The sequence below is a fragment of the Podarcis tiliguerta genome (genome assembly GCF_965153285.1).
Source record: "Podarcis tiliguerta genome assembly, chromosome: 8".
Classification (NCBI taxonomy): domain Eukaryota; kingdom Metazoa; phylum Chordata; class Lepidosauria; order Squamata; family Lacertidae; genus Podarcis; species Podarcis tiliguerta.
In genome coordinates this window covers 78,357,100-78,375,878 of record NC_139541.1, presented here as the reverse complement: position 1 = coordinate 78,375,878, position 18,779 = coordinate 78,357,100, and the positions used below count along the sequence as shown (strand labels likewise).

Below are 18,779 nucleotides of genomic sequence, written 5' to 3'. Positions count from 1 at the left end.
GATTCTATGATTCTATGAAAAACAAGCTGATTCCCGGACCATCCATGGGCCGGATTTAGAAGGCGACTGGGCCAGATCCGGCCCTCGGGCCTTAGTTTGCCTACCCATGGGCTAAGAGATGGTGACTGACTCCCAGGTCAGTCTCATGCTCTACTGGCTGAGCTATCCTTCATGTGCTTAGAAGACACGGGTGCAAGCCATTTCGCCCTGGCCGTGCTCCTTTCCCAGGGAAAACCCACACTTCAGTGCTAAATTGCAGCAAATGTCAATCTAGCGAAAACTGGAATTGTGGGCTAAAGAGCCCTTTCCCCTGGGCTATTGGGGGGGACACAGGGGGACGGAGCAGAGAAGCAGCAGGAGAGTGGACGAGCCCTTAGCCTGCCTCTTGGATAATCCAGGACTTCAGACATCCAGTTTGGGCCGCGGTCCTAGAAGCCGCCCCTGCTCCTTTCATCCCCATTCAGTTCCTACTTTGCCTGGCCTGCCAGAGGAAAGGGCAATGAAAGAAGCGGAGAAGAAAAGCGTCATGCGAGGGCAGGAGAGAAAAGCTGCCAGCCCCACACCTCCTCACCAAGTTACGCTGCTTCGGGGTTGAGCAACTGGAAATATTTCCCAATGTGTGTGTCTCTCTCTCTCATACACACACACCCTCAGAGAAAGCCAGCCAGCTCCCCATCTCTCCACAAGGAAGATGGCTCGGCTGTTCACGTGGAGGAAAGCAGGGATGGTGGTTTAAGTCAAACAGACAACACCCATTGCCGCTTCAACTTTCCCCCGCTCTCCTGTGGCACGGTTTCCTCCTGTTGCGCAACTGACTGACTGGCTGTAGAGCGCAGTTTTGGTTGCCTCGCGTCAAAAAGGATATCGGAATACGGTCAGAAAGGGGCTAGCCAAACGGTCAAGGCAACTTCCACGTGGGGAAAGGTTTGGGACATTTTAGAGAAAAGGCGAGGGAGAGGCGACAGGATGAAAGTTCATGCAATTATGCCTGGCATCCATGACAGGTGGCCATTCAACCTCCGCTTAAAAACCTCCCGAGAGAGTCTGTCCCACTGCCAAACCGCTCTTACTGTCAGAAAGTTTTTCCTGATGTTTAGTCGGCTTGTAACTTGAATCCATTGGTTCGAGTCCTGCCTTCCAGAGCAGGAGGGTACAGTCATACCTCGGGTTGAAGTAACTTCGGGATAAGTATTTTCGGGTTACTTCCGGGTTTCGCTGCTCGCGCATGTGCAGGCGGTCAAAATGACGTCACGCGCATGCGCAGAAGCGGCGAATCGTGACCCACAGACGCAGGTTGCGTTCGCTTCTCCGGAACAGATCCCGTTCGCATCCAGAGGTACCACTGTAGTTCCATCTTCCCCGTGACAGCCCCTTAGTTTAGACATTTGAAGATGGCTCTCATATCTCTTCTCGGTCTCCTCTTCTCCAGGCTAAACACACCCAACTCCCTCGACCGTTCCTCATAAGGCTTGGTTTCCAGACCCTTGACCATCTTGGTCACTCTCCTTTGCCCACTTTCCAGCTTGTCAACATCCTTCTTAAACTGTGGTGCCCAGAACTGGACACAGGACTCCAGGTGTGGCCTGACCAAGGCAGAACAGAGTGGGACTATGACTTCCCTTGATCGCTAGACTTCTGTTGAAGCAGCCTAGATCAGCATTGGCTTCTTTGTTTTGCTGCTGCTGCATCACACTATTGACTCAATGTGTCAACAGCTTCTCAATGTGTATTGTATTGTTTTATGTACTGTGGCTTGCCGTTGTTTTATTGATTATAGTTTGGATATTATTTACAGTGGTACCTCGGGTTACATACGCTTCAGGTTACATACGCTTCAGGTTACAGACTCCGCTAACCCGGAAATATTACCTCAGGTTAAGAACTTTGCTTCAGGATGAGAACAGAAATCGTGCAGCGGCAGCAGGAGGCCCCATTACCCAGAGTGGTGCTTCAGGTTAAGAACAGTTTCAGGTTAAGAACAGACCTCCAGAACGAATTAAGTTCTTAACCAGAGGTACCACTGCATTGTAACTGTTGAGTGGATTTCTGTTTAACTTTTATATGTTGGTATTATCATTTTATACTATTATAATGATTGTTGAATGTTACCTTTTTGATGTAGGTTGCCTATTTCAAAGTTATGTTTTATTATTACATTTTTGTATTGCATTAGATTGTTATAAGATGTACATTTTTTGTTTCTTCAGCTTGTAAACCACCTTGAGTATTGTAAGATAGAAAGACTGTACAGTGGTGCCCCGCAAGACGAATGCCTCGTAAGACGGAAAACCCGCTAGACGAAAGGGTTTTCCGTTTTGGAGGTGCTTCGCAAAACGAATTTGCTATGGGCTTGCTTCGCAAGACGAAAATGTCTTGCGAGTTCCTGCGATTTTTTTTCGCTCCCCACCCCCTTTTTCTAAGGCACTAAGCTGCTAATAGCCTTTTAGCAGCTAATCCGCTAATCCCTTAAGCCTTTAATAGCCGCTAATAGCCGCTAAACCACTAATAGCGCTAATCCGCTAAGCCGCTAATAGGGTTGCTTCGCAAGACGAAAAAACCGCTAGACGAAGAGACTCGCGGAACAGATTCTTTTCGTCTTGCGAGGCACCACTGTATACAAATTAAAAATGATGATGATGATGACTCGTACTAAGCTTGCTGTCCGCTAGATCTTCCCAACGCTGAGCCTGCCAACCCACCAACTGTGGGATGCAAGGTGCTCACCTCAATTCGCTGGTGGTCATCCATTCTTCATCATCCAAGGGAAACTGCATCTGGTTACTGTCCGCCAAGTCCAGGGCGGCTCCGTCCCGCAGCCAAGTGATCTCAGGCGGCTCGCCAAGAGAACGGGCGGAGCACGAAAGCTTGATGTCCTTGCCCAAGGAAGATGTCAGGTTCGAAGGGCTCTCTTGGAAGAAGACGGCTGGAGGAGAGAAAGAGATTGCGTTGGAGCACCTGAATAGCATCGTGCAGAAGGAAAATGAGACATAGGGATGGGTCTAGGATAGAAACAGCGATGGGAGCCTAGCCAATGGGAGTCTACCTTTGTTGTGCAGTTTCTGCTGCACACTGAATAAGTGCCTCTTTAATAAGTATGTACAGTCATACCTCGGGTTACAGACGCTTCAGGTTGTGTTTTTTCAGATTACGGATGCACCGAACGGGTAACGGGATGCACCAGCTTTAGGCGGTCGCGCATGCGCAGAAGCGCTAAAATTGCGTTTTTGCACATACGCAGAAACACGAATCGCAATCCGCACGTGCGCCTATGCGCCACTGCGGGTTGCGAACATGCATCCCGCACGAATCACGTCCATAACTGTACCTGACACCTGAGATGTACAGTGGTACCTCAGGTTACATATGCTTCAGGTTACATACGCTTCAGGTTACAGACTCCGCTAACCCAGAAATAGTGCTTCAGGTTAAGAACTTTGCTTCAGGATGAGAACAGAAATCGTGCTCCCGCGGCGCGGCAGCAGCAGGAGGCCCCATTAGCTAAAGTGGTGCTTCAGGTTAAGAACAGTTTCAGGTTAAGTACAGACCTCCGGAACGAATTAAGTACTTAACCTGAGGTACCACTGTATATATTTTAGGACCCACCCTACAGCATTGTTTCGACCCGATTTTCATAGCTATTTATCTACCATTTGCTGGCCTTTTGCATCAATAGCCGACCTTTCCCCTAAGGCAGGCATGGCCAAACTTGGCCCTCCAGCTGTTTTGGGACTACAGTTCCCATCATCCCTGGCCACTGGTCCTGTTAGCTAGGGATGATGGGAGTTGTAGTCCCAAAAGCAGCTGGAGGGCCAAGTTTGGCCATGCCTGCCCTAAGGAGATCGAAGTGGCATTCATGGCGCCCCAAAGCTTTATTGCACCCCATTTCATCCTCACAACAAGCCTGCGAGGTAGGCTAAGCTGAGAGGCTATGGCAGTCCCAAGGCCACCCAATAAGTTCCATGGCCAAGTGGGGGTTTGAACCCTGGTCTCCCAGGTCTGAGTGCAATACTCTAACCACTATGTGACACTGGCTCCTCTGAATGTTTTAAAATTGCTCAGAGACCATGTGGTGAAGGGCCAGTAAGAAATTAAAGTAAGAATAATATTGGATACAGAGTGGTACTGATATAACACCAAGGTTGCAGGTTCGAACCACATATGGAACAGCTGCCTTACAGGGGGTGGGCTAGATGATCCGTAGGGTCCCTTCCAACTCTTCAATTCTATGACTCTGTGGTGATGATGATGATGATGATTGTCCCCTTTTCCAATTCCCAGGTATTAGCCCATATCCAGAACCTCTATTCACTGAAAACAGGTTTTAAGCTCGTTTAACCTTGCCGTTCTCTGCCCACCCACAAATCCTGGGAGGGTCTGCAATTTTACATAAATAAAATTGAGTCCTGCTACAAGGGAAGGGCATGGGACGTGGGTGGCGCTGTGGGTAAAAGCCTCAGCGCCTAGGGCTTGCCGATCGAAAGGTCGGCGGTTCGAATCCCCGCGGCGGGGTGCGCTCCCGTCGTTCGGTCCCAGCGCCTGCCAACCTAGCAGTTCGAAAGCACTCCCGGGTGCAAGTAGATAAATAGGGACCGCTTACTAGCAAGAAGGTAAACGGCGTTTCCGTGTGCGGCTCTGGCTCGCCAGAGCAGCGATGTCATGCTGGCCACGTGACCCGGAAGTGTCTCCAGACAGCGCTGGCCCCCGGCCTCTTGAGTGAGATGGGCGCACAACCCTAGAGTCTGTCAAGACTGGCCCGTACGGGCAGGGGTACCTTTACCTTTACAAGGGAAGGGCGTTCGGGCTGAAGCAGGCCTGAGAATGAAAAACTTCCGACTTGGAAAGCATGGCTCTCATCGTCACACTCAGGAGTCCAGTTGCGTAAAGGGAAAAATGCACTGCGCATGCTCTGAGACCCACAAGATGCCTCACTCTCTTATTAAAATACAGTGGTACCTCGGGTTACATATGCTTCAGGTTACATACGCTTCAGGTTACAGACTCCGCTAATCCAGAAATAGTGCTTCAGGTTAAGAACTTTGCTTCAGGATAAGAACAGAAATCGTGCTCCGGTGGCGCAGCGGCAGAAGGAGGCCCCATTAGCTAAAGTGGTGCTTCAGGTTAAGAACAGTTTCAGGTTACGAACGGACCTCCGGAACGAATTAAGTACTTAACCCGAGGTACCACTGTATATTCCAATGGCTGTGCTTTGGCATCGCAGAACGGTTCAGTGGGGTCCGAGGTCTGGGTCAAATTAGGCTATGAATATTATTTAAAGGGATGGCCACTGACCAGGAAAAAAATGAGAACTCAAGCCAGCTCTACTGCCAGTAGCATGAGTCTGGGTTGCAGGAATCAACAAGAAAGGTTGTTAAGCCTGGAGACAAAGATTGGTTGGTTGATTAACTAACACACATACATATCTCGCTTAATATTTTTAAACTCTTATCCATTTGCCACCTGCTATCGTCTGTGGCAGATCATCTGACTGCTTCAGGGAGCAGGAGCAGCTAGTTTTAAAAGTTGGCAACTCTTTAGCATCACTTTCCTCCTTCTTTTTCCCCTTTTGCAAATCTTGTCTTCTGTAATGTGCCAATTTGGGGCAGCGGGAGGGAACGGTGACGTTCAGATCTGGCTGGCCAGGCCGGCTGCGGACGATGACTCTGCTCGCCTCTCCGTCACCAGCTGCCAAGGGATAGCAGCTGCACCAGCCCCACCCGCTTAATGACGGTTCTTATAATTCCCCGGCCCATCAAAAAATACCCACCCAAGCCCTAGTGTGGGCCAGGATAGAGCAGCTCTGCAAGCTTAGAGGCCCGGAGGATGGGGGCCGGGTGTTCTTCTGGTCTTAGTAGCAGTCTGCTAAAACCCCCTTATTAGCTTTTTACAGTAAAGCTTCACCTGTTGGACTTCTGCCATTCTGGCCTAGCGGCAGAAATTCAACAGGTGAAGCTTCTCTTCCCAAATCTCCAGTCAATTCAACAGAACAGATTTAAGCTCCCTGATTACTTTCAAAACTCCTGGATATACTAGGGCAGCTGTATGGAAAAAAAGGAAAGGGCGGGGGAAGAATACCGCTCCCACACCTTTAATATTTGTGTAGGGGATTTCAGCAGGTGTGCTATAACTTGCCTGACAAGCTGCCCCTGTTGAAATCCCCTCCATAAATATCAAAGTTGTAGAAAACTTACCCTTCTCTTGCCTAGGACTACCCCAGTTATATATTTGTTGTGGTTATATTTTTCTTAGGCCTTTATTATCCCCCCAAACCCATAAAGTAAAACAGATACGTTTCTTGTTGGCAGAAATACATGGGTTTTTTTAAAATTAAAACATTTCTTCCCCACCCTTCTAGCGCAAAAAAACCCCGCCCAGTGCAGCGTGCAGCATTTCAAATGGCGATTTCAGAAACACAGCGACAATAAAGCACATTGGCTAAGGGTCAGCGGTTGAAAGCAAGCACACAAAAAACATCAAAAGTTTGCCGGAATAAAACGGATTCACTCCGCCCACAGTTTGATTAAACTGGCGCGGGGAGAACCAAACCACCCACATGCAGCCGAACTGAACCAATACTATGCACTGAGAGGAATGCTGCAAATAAACAGATTTATGGGGCAGCAATCCTGTCGATGCCAGGAAAAACTCTTTTATTTTTCTCTATCGTGAAGCAACAACCAACACTGTGGGAGCCTTGAATGGCGGGGGGCGGGACTCCTTCACCCAATTCCAGTTTCACCGCCTCCTTTTCCCTCACAGTCTGGGAAGTGAAAGGAGGGGAAATCACTCTGCCCGCCATTTCAACGACAGTTTAAGGGGTTGCAATCTCCGGGTCAAGAGCCTTTTGGAGTTTCTGGACAGCAAGGATGCCATCTTTAATCTCTTGTTTCTAGTCCATTTCTCCCCCCATTCCTCTGAGGATAAAGGGACCCCAGGCCATTAGGTCCAGTCGTGGCCGACTCGGGGGTTGCAGCCCTCATCTCGCTTTACCGGCCGAGGGAGCCAGTTTCCAGGTCATGTGGCCAGCATGACTAAGCCGCTCCTGGCGAACCAGAGCAGTGCACAGAAACGCGTTTACCTTCCCGCCGGACTTGCCGATCGTATGGTCGGCAGTTCGAATCCCCGCGGCGGGGTGAGCTCCCATTGCTCGGTCCCAGCTCCTGCCCACCTAGCAGTTCGAAAGCACCCCTAAGTGCAAGTAGATAAATAGGGGAAGGTAAAAGGTGTTTCCGTGCGCTGTGCTGGTGCTGGCTCGCCAGAGTAGCTTCGTCACGCTGGCCACGTGACCCGGAAGTGTCTGCGGACAGCGCTGGCTCCCGGCCTCTTAAGTGAGATGAGCACGCACCCCAGATTTGGGCACAACTGGCCCGTATGGGCAGGGGTACCTTTACCTTTAATCCCCATGTTACCCCCTCCCCAAACTACATCACTCATACATCACGGTTACATCATGAAAAGGGAGGTCTGGTGGCAGTAATCTGAGCATCCTGGACCCTGCCCCATGGTTCCCCTTGCCCTCCACCAAACACCCATCAAGTGAAGCAAAAGAGATATTTACATTTCCCTGTTTCCCATCCAAGTTAATATACCCTTTTGTCTTCATCTGGGTTTATTTCTGGAATGGCTACCTGTCTGGCACTCAGGTATCAGGATGCCAGGAATTATCACTCAGGCAGAGGGGCTGCTGAGCAGCTGAGCTCACAAGTCTATATGAATTTCTGAAGTTTCCCCAGTGAGCCAGTACATAGGTACATTTATCAGTGGGTTGTTACATTTGGTATCGTGCAGCAAAGGCCCTTTGAATAGATGGGAAGAAAATGTGATGAAGTGTTTTGTATGGACAAATCACAAAAGTCACAAAAGCGATTGTGCTGATTTTGGTTGTGGGCTGCATGTGCATGATATCTGCTGGAGGGGCAACCCCCCAAAAAACCTATACATAAATTCCTGCAACACCCCCAAGCCTGTTTTGCTGGTGGATGCCAAACTGGGATGAGGAACTGGTCAGCGGAGAACAGGGGAGGGGGGTCTGCTTCACCCTTCCTCCAGCCATGTAAACACCCCCCCCCCAAAAAAAAAGCAGCATCACACACCCCAATTCCAGGGATGAAGACAAGAGTATCAGACCTAAACTCTGGTCAATGTGAGACAGCACAATAGAGCAGGGATCCCCAAATGATGTCCACGGACCACCATAAGCTTCATAGATAAAACCAGTGCTTTTTTCCCTAAAAAAATGTTTAGGAGTACTCTCCGTTTCCTACTCATATTGAAATAAAGGTAAAGGGACCCCTGACCGTTAAGTCAGGTCGTGGCTGACTCTGGAGTTGCGGCGCTCATCTCGCTTTATTGGCCGAGGGAGCCAGCATACAGCTTCTGGGTCATGTGGCCAGCATGACTAAGTCGCTTCTGGTGAACCAGAGCCGCACACGGAAACGCCATTTACCTTCCCGCCAGAGCAGTACCTATTTATCTACTTGCACTTTGACGTGCTTTCGAGCTGCTAGGTTGGGAGGAGCAGGGACCGAGCAACGGAAGCTCACCCCATCGCGGGGATTCGAACCGCCGACCTTCTGATCGGAAAGTCCTAGGCTCTGTGCTTTAACCCACAGCGCCACCCGCGTCCTGCATCCATATTGAAATACTGCGCCCTCAATGATGGCAGACTTAGATTCACAAAATGTTTAGGGGTATGCGTACCCCTGCATCCCCCCTGAAAAAAAGCCCTGGATAAAATGTTCCTCTATAAACTGATTTGGTCAATCTTCCACACTAACCAAGCGAGAACATATTCTAATTTCAGGAGGGCCAATCTCCCTCGGCTGCAAAGTGAGGCTGTAGAATCTCTGTGGCGCTTCGAGGTCAAAGAGCGAGAGCGGCACATGGGACATAAAATATACGCCACTAGATGATGCATAATGTGTGCGGAACAGAGGAGGTGGGGCAGCCGGCGCATAAATCCAGTCTGAGAATATCCTGCCCTGCAGCCGCTGTTAACCCTTGAGGAATGAGGGACACATTCCAGGGCCTGAGAAACAAAAGTTGTGTACTTGGAAGAAACCCAGGCCTCACTCTTGAGCCTCACGCTGCTTTCTCTAGGAAGGATTGGGAAGGGGGGGGGGATCTTCTTCTATGCCAAGAGACCCAAATTGGCTCCTGGTCCAACAGAGAAGCATGCAGTGAAATTCTGGCTACGCCCATGTCCCTCATCCTGGTTGTGTTTTCTTTCTTTTTTTCAAGATTGATTGTAAGCATGTTGGGGCAGGGACCTTTCTTTTCGGATTATTCTCAAAAGTGCCAACTGTGTCAATGGCACTATACTGGGGTTGGTATCTGACAGCCCTTACTGGAGGCATTTGGACGAAGCATATCATCATCATCAACGTTAGTGGTTTTTTTCTAAAAAAAATGTTTAGGGGTAATTTCATTTTCCTACTCTTATTGAAATACTGCCCCTCAATGAGGTCAAACTTAGATTCACAAAATGTTTAGGCCAGGGAATGCGTACCCCTGCGTCCCCCCCCCCCCAGAAAAAAGCACTGATTATTCTTATTACTTTAATTCATGAATTGTCTTTCCAATGTGTCTCATGCACATACAATAGGAGCGACTGAAAACGGTTTCAAAAGTGTACGAGAAAGTAAATACAGTGGTACCTCGGGTTAAGAACTTAATTCGTTCTGGAGGTCCGTTCTTAACCTGAAATTGTTCTTAACCTGAGGTACCACTTTAGCTAATGGGGCCTCCCGCTGCCGCTGCATGATTTCTGTTCTCATCCTGAAGAAAAGTTCTTAACCCGAAGTACTATTTCTGGGTTAGCGGAATGTGTAACCTGAAACATCTGTAACCCGAGTTACCACTGTACTGTACAGTGGTACCTCAGGTTAAGTACTTAATTCGTTCCGGAGGTCCGTTCTTAACCTGAAACTGTTCTTAACCTGAAGCACCACTTTAGCTAATGGGGCCTCCTGCTGCTGCCGTGCTGCCGGAGCACGATTTCTGTTCTCATCCTGAAGCAAAGTTCTTAACCTGAAGCACTATTTCTGGGTTAGCGGAGTCTGTAACCTGAAGCGTATGTAACCTGAGGTACCACTGTATAGGTTTTTTTTAATAATACAAAATAAACAGCTTAGGCAGAGACCTTTTCGTTTAGCTGGAAAAGCTTGTCCAAACAAGAACGGCTGCAATTGTTTCCGGAAAGTTGAAATTGTGGGTGCCCGCTGCATTTCAGCAGGGAAGCTGTTCCACAGAACAGGGGTGTTCACACTAAAAGGCCCTGCTCCGACTTGCCAATGCAGGGCAGAGAGCCCTAATGGAGCCGCACAAGGGAGACTGCATGGCCCTTTCAACTCTATGACCTCACTGAGCGAATGATGTAAACAAGCCCGCCTCTCCCAGCCCCAGGGAGAAAAAGTTGGCACAGGACTCCTGGGCTGGAGACCATTCGCCTCCCTTTTGAGCCAAGTACTGCAGCGAGAACTGAAACCTCTGTTGTGGTTGTGGAGAGGCGGGCTTGCTCTATCACCGCTCCCTCCAGCCCCAGCAGCAGCCCCTGTCCCGCCCCCCAAAAATCCAGTTCCCATCCCCAAAGATTGCCCCAGTGGTACCCACTGGAGGTTTTGGACTACAACTCCCATCAGGCAGCGCTAACAGCCATAGCTAGGCTTGCCAGGTCAAGAGCAGCCCAGATCCTGAGATTTCAAGCCCCAAACCTGAGACCTAGGGGTGAGGCCCTGATGACGTCACAGGGCAGCCCCTGGAGATGGAAGTTAATTGGGAGAGCGGAGCAGAGGAAGGCAGATCCTCCCAGTTGGCTGAAATCTTCCCCAACCCCACTGGCCTCTATCATGGATAGGGTTGCCAAAGTCCCTTTGCAGGCCTGGCTCCTGCGCCTTCAACAACAGCACGGTCTACAGGCTGCTAGTTTTGTCCAGGTGAGTTGGCAACCCTAAACCCAGCCTCAGTAAGGCAACAGAGCAAATGAGGCTCACATATATTTCAATGAACAGGCAGCCAAATAGTTAAAGGACAGTGGTTTATCCAGAAAAAGGTGGCAGCCTAAGGAGGGAGATAAAACTTCTTTCCCAGGGCCTGCTGGTAATCCTTTTCAGTCCTTGAACATATAAGGCCACAGTAAACAGCAGAGTGTCTCTGGGCATGTGCAGAGGAACCACTGCTTTGTTCTCAGCAGCCCGTATTAAGCCTCCGTGGATGCATCTGGGATTAGTAGGCTCAGATATGTGACTTTCTTCCCCTCTTGTTTGAGGGCAGCACCGTGTAACTCCTCCCAAACCAGACCACAGGTTAGGCCTGTTAAATTGCATGCTCCTGGCAACTTCGTAGGCAGAACATGAAAGTCTCGGCCTCTCCTTGCTGCTGGCTCCCAGCTTGTGCTGTTCAGAGATAGCCTGCTTGCGATCATGGAGGTTCCACTGAGATCTCATGGTTAATTGCTGCTGGTATTCCTCCTTGAACATCTAATCATGGTGGGGGTTTTTTTAAAGCCATCTAAGCTACATGGGATGCGGGTGGCACTGTGGTCTAAACCACAGAGCCTAGGGCCTGCCGATCAGAAGGTCGGCGGTTCGAATCCTCACAATGGGGTGAGCTCCCGTTGCTCGGTCCCTGCTCCTGCCAACCTAGCAGTTCGAAAGCACGTCAAAGTGCAAGTAGATAAATAGGTACCACTCCAGCGGGAAGGTAAATGGTGTTTCCGTGTGCTGCTCTGGGTCACCAGAAGCGGCTTAGTCCTGCTGGCCACATGACCCAGAAGCTGTACGCCAGCTTCTTTGGCCAGGAAAGCAAGATGAGCGCCGCAACCCCAGAGTCGTCCGCAACTGGACCTAATGGTCAGAGGTCCCTTTACCTTTAAGCTAGTACAAATGCAGCTATTGCAGGCTATGTATGATACAGCCAGTTGTCTTCTCTTCCCTTGCCCTGCACATTAAGCTTCCAGTCTGCAAGATTTCATTCCACCAAAGGAATGTGCATAAGGGGAGTGGCTGGGGTAAACTCAGGTATCCTCCCCACAGTAGGAGGAAAGAGGCAGACCTTCGCAATCACTTCCCCACTTGACTGGGTTGCAGCAAATCCGACACACAATTGTTTCCGATTTCCAGAGCATTTTGGCGCCTCCTCAAAATCTTTTTCTGAAACGCTCCGGCTTACGGAGAGACTGGCGCTCTTCTATGATGCCGACACATTCCTCGTCCCCAAAGGAGCTAGTTTTTAAGCTTAACGTTCGCAAGCTGGCTGACAGATGCGAACACGGATCCAGATTCGATTGGAGCTGCATGCTTGTCATGATCAGCCTTACCCAACCTGGTTGCCCCCCTTCAATTGCTGGTATAATAATAATTTATTATTTATACCCCACCCATCTGGCTTGGTTTCCCCAGCCACTCTGGGCGGCTTCCAACAAAACACTAAAATACAATAACCTATTAAACATTAAAAGCTTCCCTAAACAGGGCTGCTTTTAGATGTCTTCTAAAAGTTTGGTAGTTATTTTTCTCTTTGACATCTGGTGGGAGGGCGTTCCACAGGGAGGGCGCCACTACCGAGAAGGCCCTCTGCCTGGTTCCCTGTAACTTTGCTTCTCGCAGTGAGGGAACCGCCAGAAGGCCCTTGGCGCTGGACCTCAGTGTCCGGGCAGAATGATGGAGGTGGAGACGCTCCTTCAGGTATACTGGACCGAGGCCATTTAGGGCTTTAAAGGTCAGCACCAACACTTTGAATTTGGTAGACTGCTACTCCTGCGGCCAATGGTCAGGGGTTTGTAATCCAGAACGCCGAGAGGGCAAGAAGTTCAGGAAGGCTTGCACCCAGTATTTCCGGGAACTTTTATAGTTTCAAATCCGTCCCCTCCACAAACCTGGGTAAGGAAGACCGGGGCCATATGCACCCCATACATATTCATCCCAGACAACTTGTAGCTCTGGGAGGGGAATAGTGGTTTCCTGAAGAACTCTCAACACCCTTCGCAAGCTACAGCTCCCAGAATTCTTTGGGGGAAACCAAGACTATCATCAAATTCAGAATCTGTGGCATCAGCCAAGCTGCTGAAGTACTGTGGTGAACTGTAGTGTACAGAGCTATGAGCTGCAGACACAGGGACATTTTCACCCTACCCTTTGTGCTTACATCATCATCATCATCATCATTTTTTATTTGTATGCCGCCTTTCCACAGTTAAAAAAACAATGCTCAAGGCGGCTTACAGCATAACAAGATTTACAAAATTACAAAAGTCATAAACAATAAATAAACCACATCAAAAAAATACACAACCAAATGGGAAACAATTTCGACATAAAGCAAAATCTAAAACTCAGAATACAGCATTAATATCACAGTTTAAAATGACATAGGTAAGAAATAACAGCAACACACAGGGTGGCCTGAGGCCAGGGCTTTTTTTCAGCCAGAGCTGACAAGAACTCAGTTGCTGCCTTATAAGAGAACAAGGGAGGTGTGTTCATTGTGAGTTCCAGCTACCTCTTTTTCTAGAACAATAGTGCAGCCTGCTATATTGTTTGAAAGAACTTAAATATGATGGGAGATTAACCTGCCGAGATTTATATACCACCCACAGAGCGGTGCTTTCTGAGACAGCGGTAGAGGGAAACAGGCGAAATGTTGGCCGTTAATTGTACAGGTGGCTCCTTGGTCCGCAGTCGGGTAGGGTACGTTTCAGTTAATCACAACCCCTGTCACTTCTGGGTGAGGCCGGCCAACAGTTTCAGCTCGCTATACCCTTTGGCTAAACACAATGAAAGCGACTTGGCTCCTCATTCTCCTGGAACCTGATATGTTCTGCCAAACGCACCCATTTCCCAGCAAATATTTCAGGTGATCCAGTTTTGCACTCTCCTCCCAGGGGCACGAACTCAAAGGCACCAATTCGTTCCGCTTTGACCAACCTAAGGTACAAAACTAGAACGGTGAAATTCCTCCCGCTCTTTCTGCAAAGTCTCATGGGTGGAGTGAAGAACAAGAGCTATGCTAGCAGTTATTTATATAGCCCCAGAAGGTGTAGTTTCCCCTGATTTTATTCAGCAGGGAGTACGAAGACATGGGTGGCGACAGAGAAAGGCCGCAGGCAGCCCACCCTGTGTAGCAAATCGTTGTGTTGTTTCGCCCGAGAAGAGATTCTAGGCTGTTTGTTTTATACAGCTGTTTTGCAGAGATGTGGGGAGCAGTGACAGCAGTCTTGACCCCTCCAGTATGACACTTCCATTTCACCATTCGGAATCTAATGCTCCTTTAAGGGAGAAAACAAGACCACGCCCATTTGGTTCTGAGTAATAAGGCGAGTCATGAGCATTCTTTCTGGTACGAATCCCAATCTCAGACAGAAATTGGAAAATATGCATCATCCAGCGAGGGGAAGGAAATCCCCTTTAAGCACATTGACAACCCTCTCTTAAAAAGCAACGTGGGTTACAGGTGCAACCAACTGATAGAAACCACAAAGGCTATGTCAGAGGCAGAATGCAGGGAATCACAAATTGGGAGAGTGGTGTTGTGTTCAGGCCCTGCTTTTTGGGGTTCTCATTGGCCACTGCAAGAACAGGATGCTGGACTAGACTGGGCCCCCCTTGGACTGATCCAACTGTCTGTCTGCGTTAAGAGATCTTGAGCATATTCTCTCAATATATTATCACGGATATTTATATATCACCACTGATTATTTACATGCAGCCCATCTGACTTGGGTTGCCCCAGCCACTTTGGGCAACTTCCATCAAAATACAGTTACATACGCTTCAGGTTACAGACTCCGCTAACCCAGAAATAGTTAAGAACTTTGCTTCAGGATGAGAACAGAAATCGTGCTCTGGCAGCGTGGCAGCAGCAGGAGGACCCATTAGCTAAAGTGGTGCTTCAGGTTAAGAACAGTTTCAGGTTAAGAACGGACCTCCGGAACAAATTAAGTACTTAACCTGAGGTATCACTGTGCTAACATTAAAAAACCCCTCAGGCATTAAAAAACCTCCCTGTACAGGGCTGCCTTCATATGTCTTCTAAAAGCCATAAAGTCATTTATCTCCTTGACATCTGATGGAAGAGTGGGTGCCGCTGCCAATAAGGCCCTCTGTTTGGTTCCCTGTAACTTAATTTATCTAGGTGAGGGAACCACCAGAAGGCCCTCAGTGCTGGACCTCAGTGCTTGGGCTGGACAATGGGGGTGGAGACGCTCCTTCAGGTATACTGGGCCCTTGAGGCTGTTTATGGCTTCAAAAGCCAGCACCAGCACTTTGAATTGTGCTCAAAAATGTACTGGGAGCCAATGTAGCTCTTTTGTTGTTGTTGTTTAGTCATTTACTCGTGTCCGACTCTTCATGACCCCATGGACCAGAGCACGCCAGGCACTCCTGTCTTTTAGGACTGGTATTATATGGTCCCGGCTGCCGTTCCCAGTCACCAGTCTATCTGCCACATTCTGGATTAGCTGTAATTTCCAAGTCACTTTCATCACAGCCTCTCGGAATACCTAAGCAGTTCCACTACTCATGATTTCTCTTCAAATCCTTCATCAGAATGTTCAGAATGTTACCTTTTCCCATGAAGTCTTTAGATTAAGCATTCCATTCTCATTCCCAATGGAAATTCATTCTAGGTATAGGGATATGCGCTTGCTCATTTCATTTCTTATTGCCCATTCCTCCCCCCCCCCACCAAACCTGGTCAAAATGTAACTTGAGGACCCCTTGGGGGAGAGACCTATTAATTTTGCTTATGGACTCTGCAAATGCTACCGACCTCAATATAGCAAGAAGTCTTTGAAACACCTTAAAGCCTGGCAAATTTAGGGTAGCATAAGTTCCGATAAACCACAGTCCACTTCACGAGACGCACGGAGCGTTATTCTGAGTTGCAACCGATGGAGCAGACCATAGTCCGCGAAAGCTTATGCCATCATAAATTTGTGGGTGCCACGGGGCTCTCTGTTGTTTTTGCCGCAAGAGAGAGTAAGACAACTACCGCTCTGGAGTATGAAAATCAGTGGAATAACAGCAAGCGGTTTGTGGGGTCGGGGCTGGAGCTTAGTGCTGACCCTTATACCACGGATCCATCCACACAGTCAGAGAGGCCTTCTCCAGGGACCCACCTGACAGCATCAAAGTTCTACCCCAGCTCTAGTTACAATAGCTGTTTTTGCTTGCGTTACTCTCCCCAGAGTCCAAAAAGAATCAGATTTCCCTCTCTAAACTCAAGAGGCGACTCCAGGGAGAAGATGGAGAAGCGGTGACTGATGTGGCCCAGCTGGGGACACCTGGAGAAGGGAGACATTCCTGGAGGCTGAGGCCCTTCAGAAAGCTGGCGCAGGATAGATGACTGAATCACCAGCCCACACAGTCACCAGACTCGGGGATGAAAGGGAGACCGCCTGTTTTGAAGAAATCCCATTGTGCCACTGTCTCTCTCTGTTTTGAGGGGCAGCCGGGTGTCGCTGAGACAGCGGGCTCAAATCCTGTTCTCAGTTGGACACAAACACCCACAAGGGTGGCCCTGAGCCCAATTTACCTCACAGGGCTGTTGTGAGGAAAATTGGGGGGGGGGGCTTCTCCGCAGCTTCTCATTTACACAAACCGGCTTAATAGTAAATATTTATCATCTCGTCTTTCCTCCCATGATTTCAGGTGGTCGCACCGCGCGGATATAACATTTGATGCTCACAGCCACCCTAGGAATCGTAAAATCGTAGTGTTGGAAGGGACGCCGTGGGGTCATCTAGTCCAACCCCCTGCAATGCGGGAATCTCAACTGAAGCATCCGTGACAGATGGCCATCCAACCTTTGTTTAAGGACCTCCGAGGAAGAGAGTCCAGGTCAAGTTGAGAGGTGGCCACTTGGCATCGCGTCTATAGAGCCGCCTTTCTCAACTTGTGGGTCCCCAGATGTTCTTGGAACTACAACTCCCATCACCCCTAGCTAGCAAGGCCAGAGCTGAGGGATGATGGGAGTTGTAGTCCAAGAACATTTGGGGATCCACAGGTTGAGAACCGCTGCTATGGAGGGATCTGACCTTTTTTCACCCTGACAACAACCCTGCGGTGTAAGTCGAGGCTGAGTTATGGCCACTTGGCTCTCAGTCAGCATCGCTGCCCAGTGGGCAATCGGACCAGTCTCTCCCTGGTCCACACCCAACAATTTACCCATCACATCACTCTTGGTACTCTCTCGCTCGCCCCTGACCAGATGCCAATGTTGTGTAGCTAGTTTCACCCCGAAACACACAAACATTCGCTTACCTTCCTGCGCGTTGCCGATACTCATCCACAAAGCCAGAAGGCAGGTGAAGAAAGATCGGCCAAGTTGACCCATTTTCCAAAACAGAAGTCCCTCCAACAGATCCCAGCTCCCCAAAACACTCTAGGGGCTCATTGGCAGAGGAGCCCAGAAAGAAGCAGGGGCGGCTTCTCTCTCCAATATCTCCCACGTTCACTGTTTAAAAAGAGACGAAGGAGAAGGTTGTCGCTGGAGCCGAATCCCAAAAACAAGTGACGAAATCTTCGGTGAAGTCAGTACCCAGGAGAACGACTGGATCCAAACTTTTCTATTTTAAAAAAAAACAACTTGTGGAAATTCAGAATAATTTCCCAGCTCGAAACATTTGTCCGTATCACAAAAATAAGAGAGTGCCAATAAAATGTTCTTTCCCTCGAATTTCCAGCTTAAGTTTGGCTTCACTTGCCACTCCGAGCGCGGATTTCCTACTCTCTTGCGTCTCAGCAGCTTTTCAAAACTTGCACCTGATTTCCCCCACTTTCCATGCTTTGCCAAGCTCTTTCTGCTCTGGCTTCTAAGCAAAACTGATGATGCCTACATCTATAGCAAGGGCTATCATAACAAAACTTGCCCGGTTAACTTCTCCAAAGCGCTTCCCGCTTTCCAAAATAGCTGACTTCTCCAAAAAAAATATATAACAGAGAAAAGCTAAGGCAGTGGAAGAAGGGGGGGAAAGTCCCTTCCCCTTTTTTTTCTCCTCTTTTGCTCTGTTCCTGACTCACCCACTCCTACACACCGCTGAAAAATTGTTTGGGAGAAGAAGAGAGGCTTGAGAGATTAGCAAGTTGAAAGGGAAGGAGGGGGCACGAGAGAAATAGGGAAGGGTGTGTGAACATTCCTTCCAGCCCAAGCAGGGTTAATGGGAGGAGAGGAACAGAAAAGAGAGAGAGAGGGAGGGAGGGAGGGAGGGAGAGAAAAAGACTTTTCTTAAAGTTACAAGCACCCACATTCCAAAAAATATATAAATAAATAAAGAGGAAGCGAGAAAATATGGGTGCATTCTGCACAGAGATTGGCAAGGTGGAACTGGACAGTGCTGACCCTAGACAAAGCCATCCCAAGGCTTGGCTGCAGAGTAAGTTTTCCAAACTTGTGAGAACTCATCCCAGGAGCATAGCTGTTATTCCTAATGGTTAAGGGGGGAGGAAGAGTCCTGGGGCACCTTAAAGGCTGACGTGCTGTACTTTTGGACAGCTAAGATACGCATGGGTCTCAATGAAAAATATATGTATGTATAATTTTTATAAAATTTTCTAAATGACATTTCAAAACATTTATTTCTACAACCTTAAATCAATGACTTCCCTTCTCCTCTTTCCATGGTTCGTTTTGCGTACTGTACACCCCTGCATATTTTACAACCATTCAGTAATCCATTGCTATATCCATCAAAACTTATCCTGTTGAATTTATCTTAATGCTACCAGCGTTTTTAAATAAACACAACCCCCCCCCCGCCATATATTCAGTAAACATTTTCCAGTCTT

At 48.7% G+C, this 18,779-nt stretch overlaps 1 protein-coding gene across 3 annotated transcripts in view; it reads right to left on the bottom strand.

The window, feature by feature from the left end:
- The window catches only part of AXL (AXL receptor tyrosine kinase), a 75,618-nt gene extending 57,467 nt beyond the window's left edge, over positions 1–18,151 (bottom strand). For 2 of the 3 annotated variants that reach the window (XM_083454993.1, XM_083454994.1), the window contains exons 1-2: positions 17,256–18,151; positions 2,725–2,923 (exon numbers count right to left, since the gene is read on the bottom strand). In XM_083454993.1, coding sequence (XP_083311119.1) covers positions 2,725–2,923; positions 17,256–17,328 — 272 coding nt within the window. In that variant the 5' untranslated portion in view covers positions 17,329–18,151. Of the gene's footprint in view, positions 1–1,070; positions 1,143–2,724; positions 2,924–17,255 lie in introns of those variants that run through there. The other variant, XM_083454995.1, reaches the window with a different exon arrangement.
- Positions 18,152–18,779: the final 628 nt, after the last annotated feature.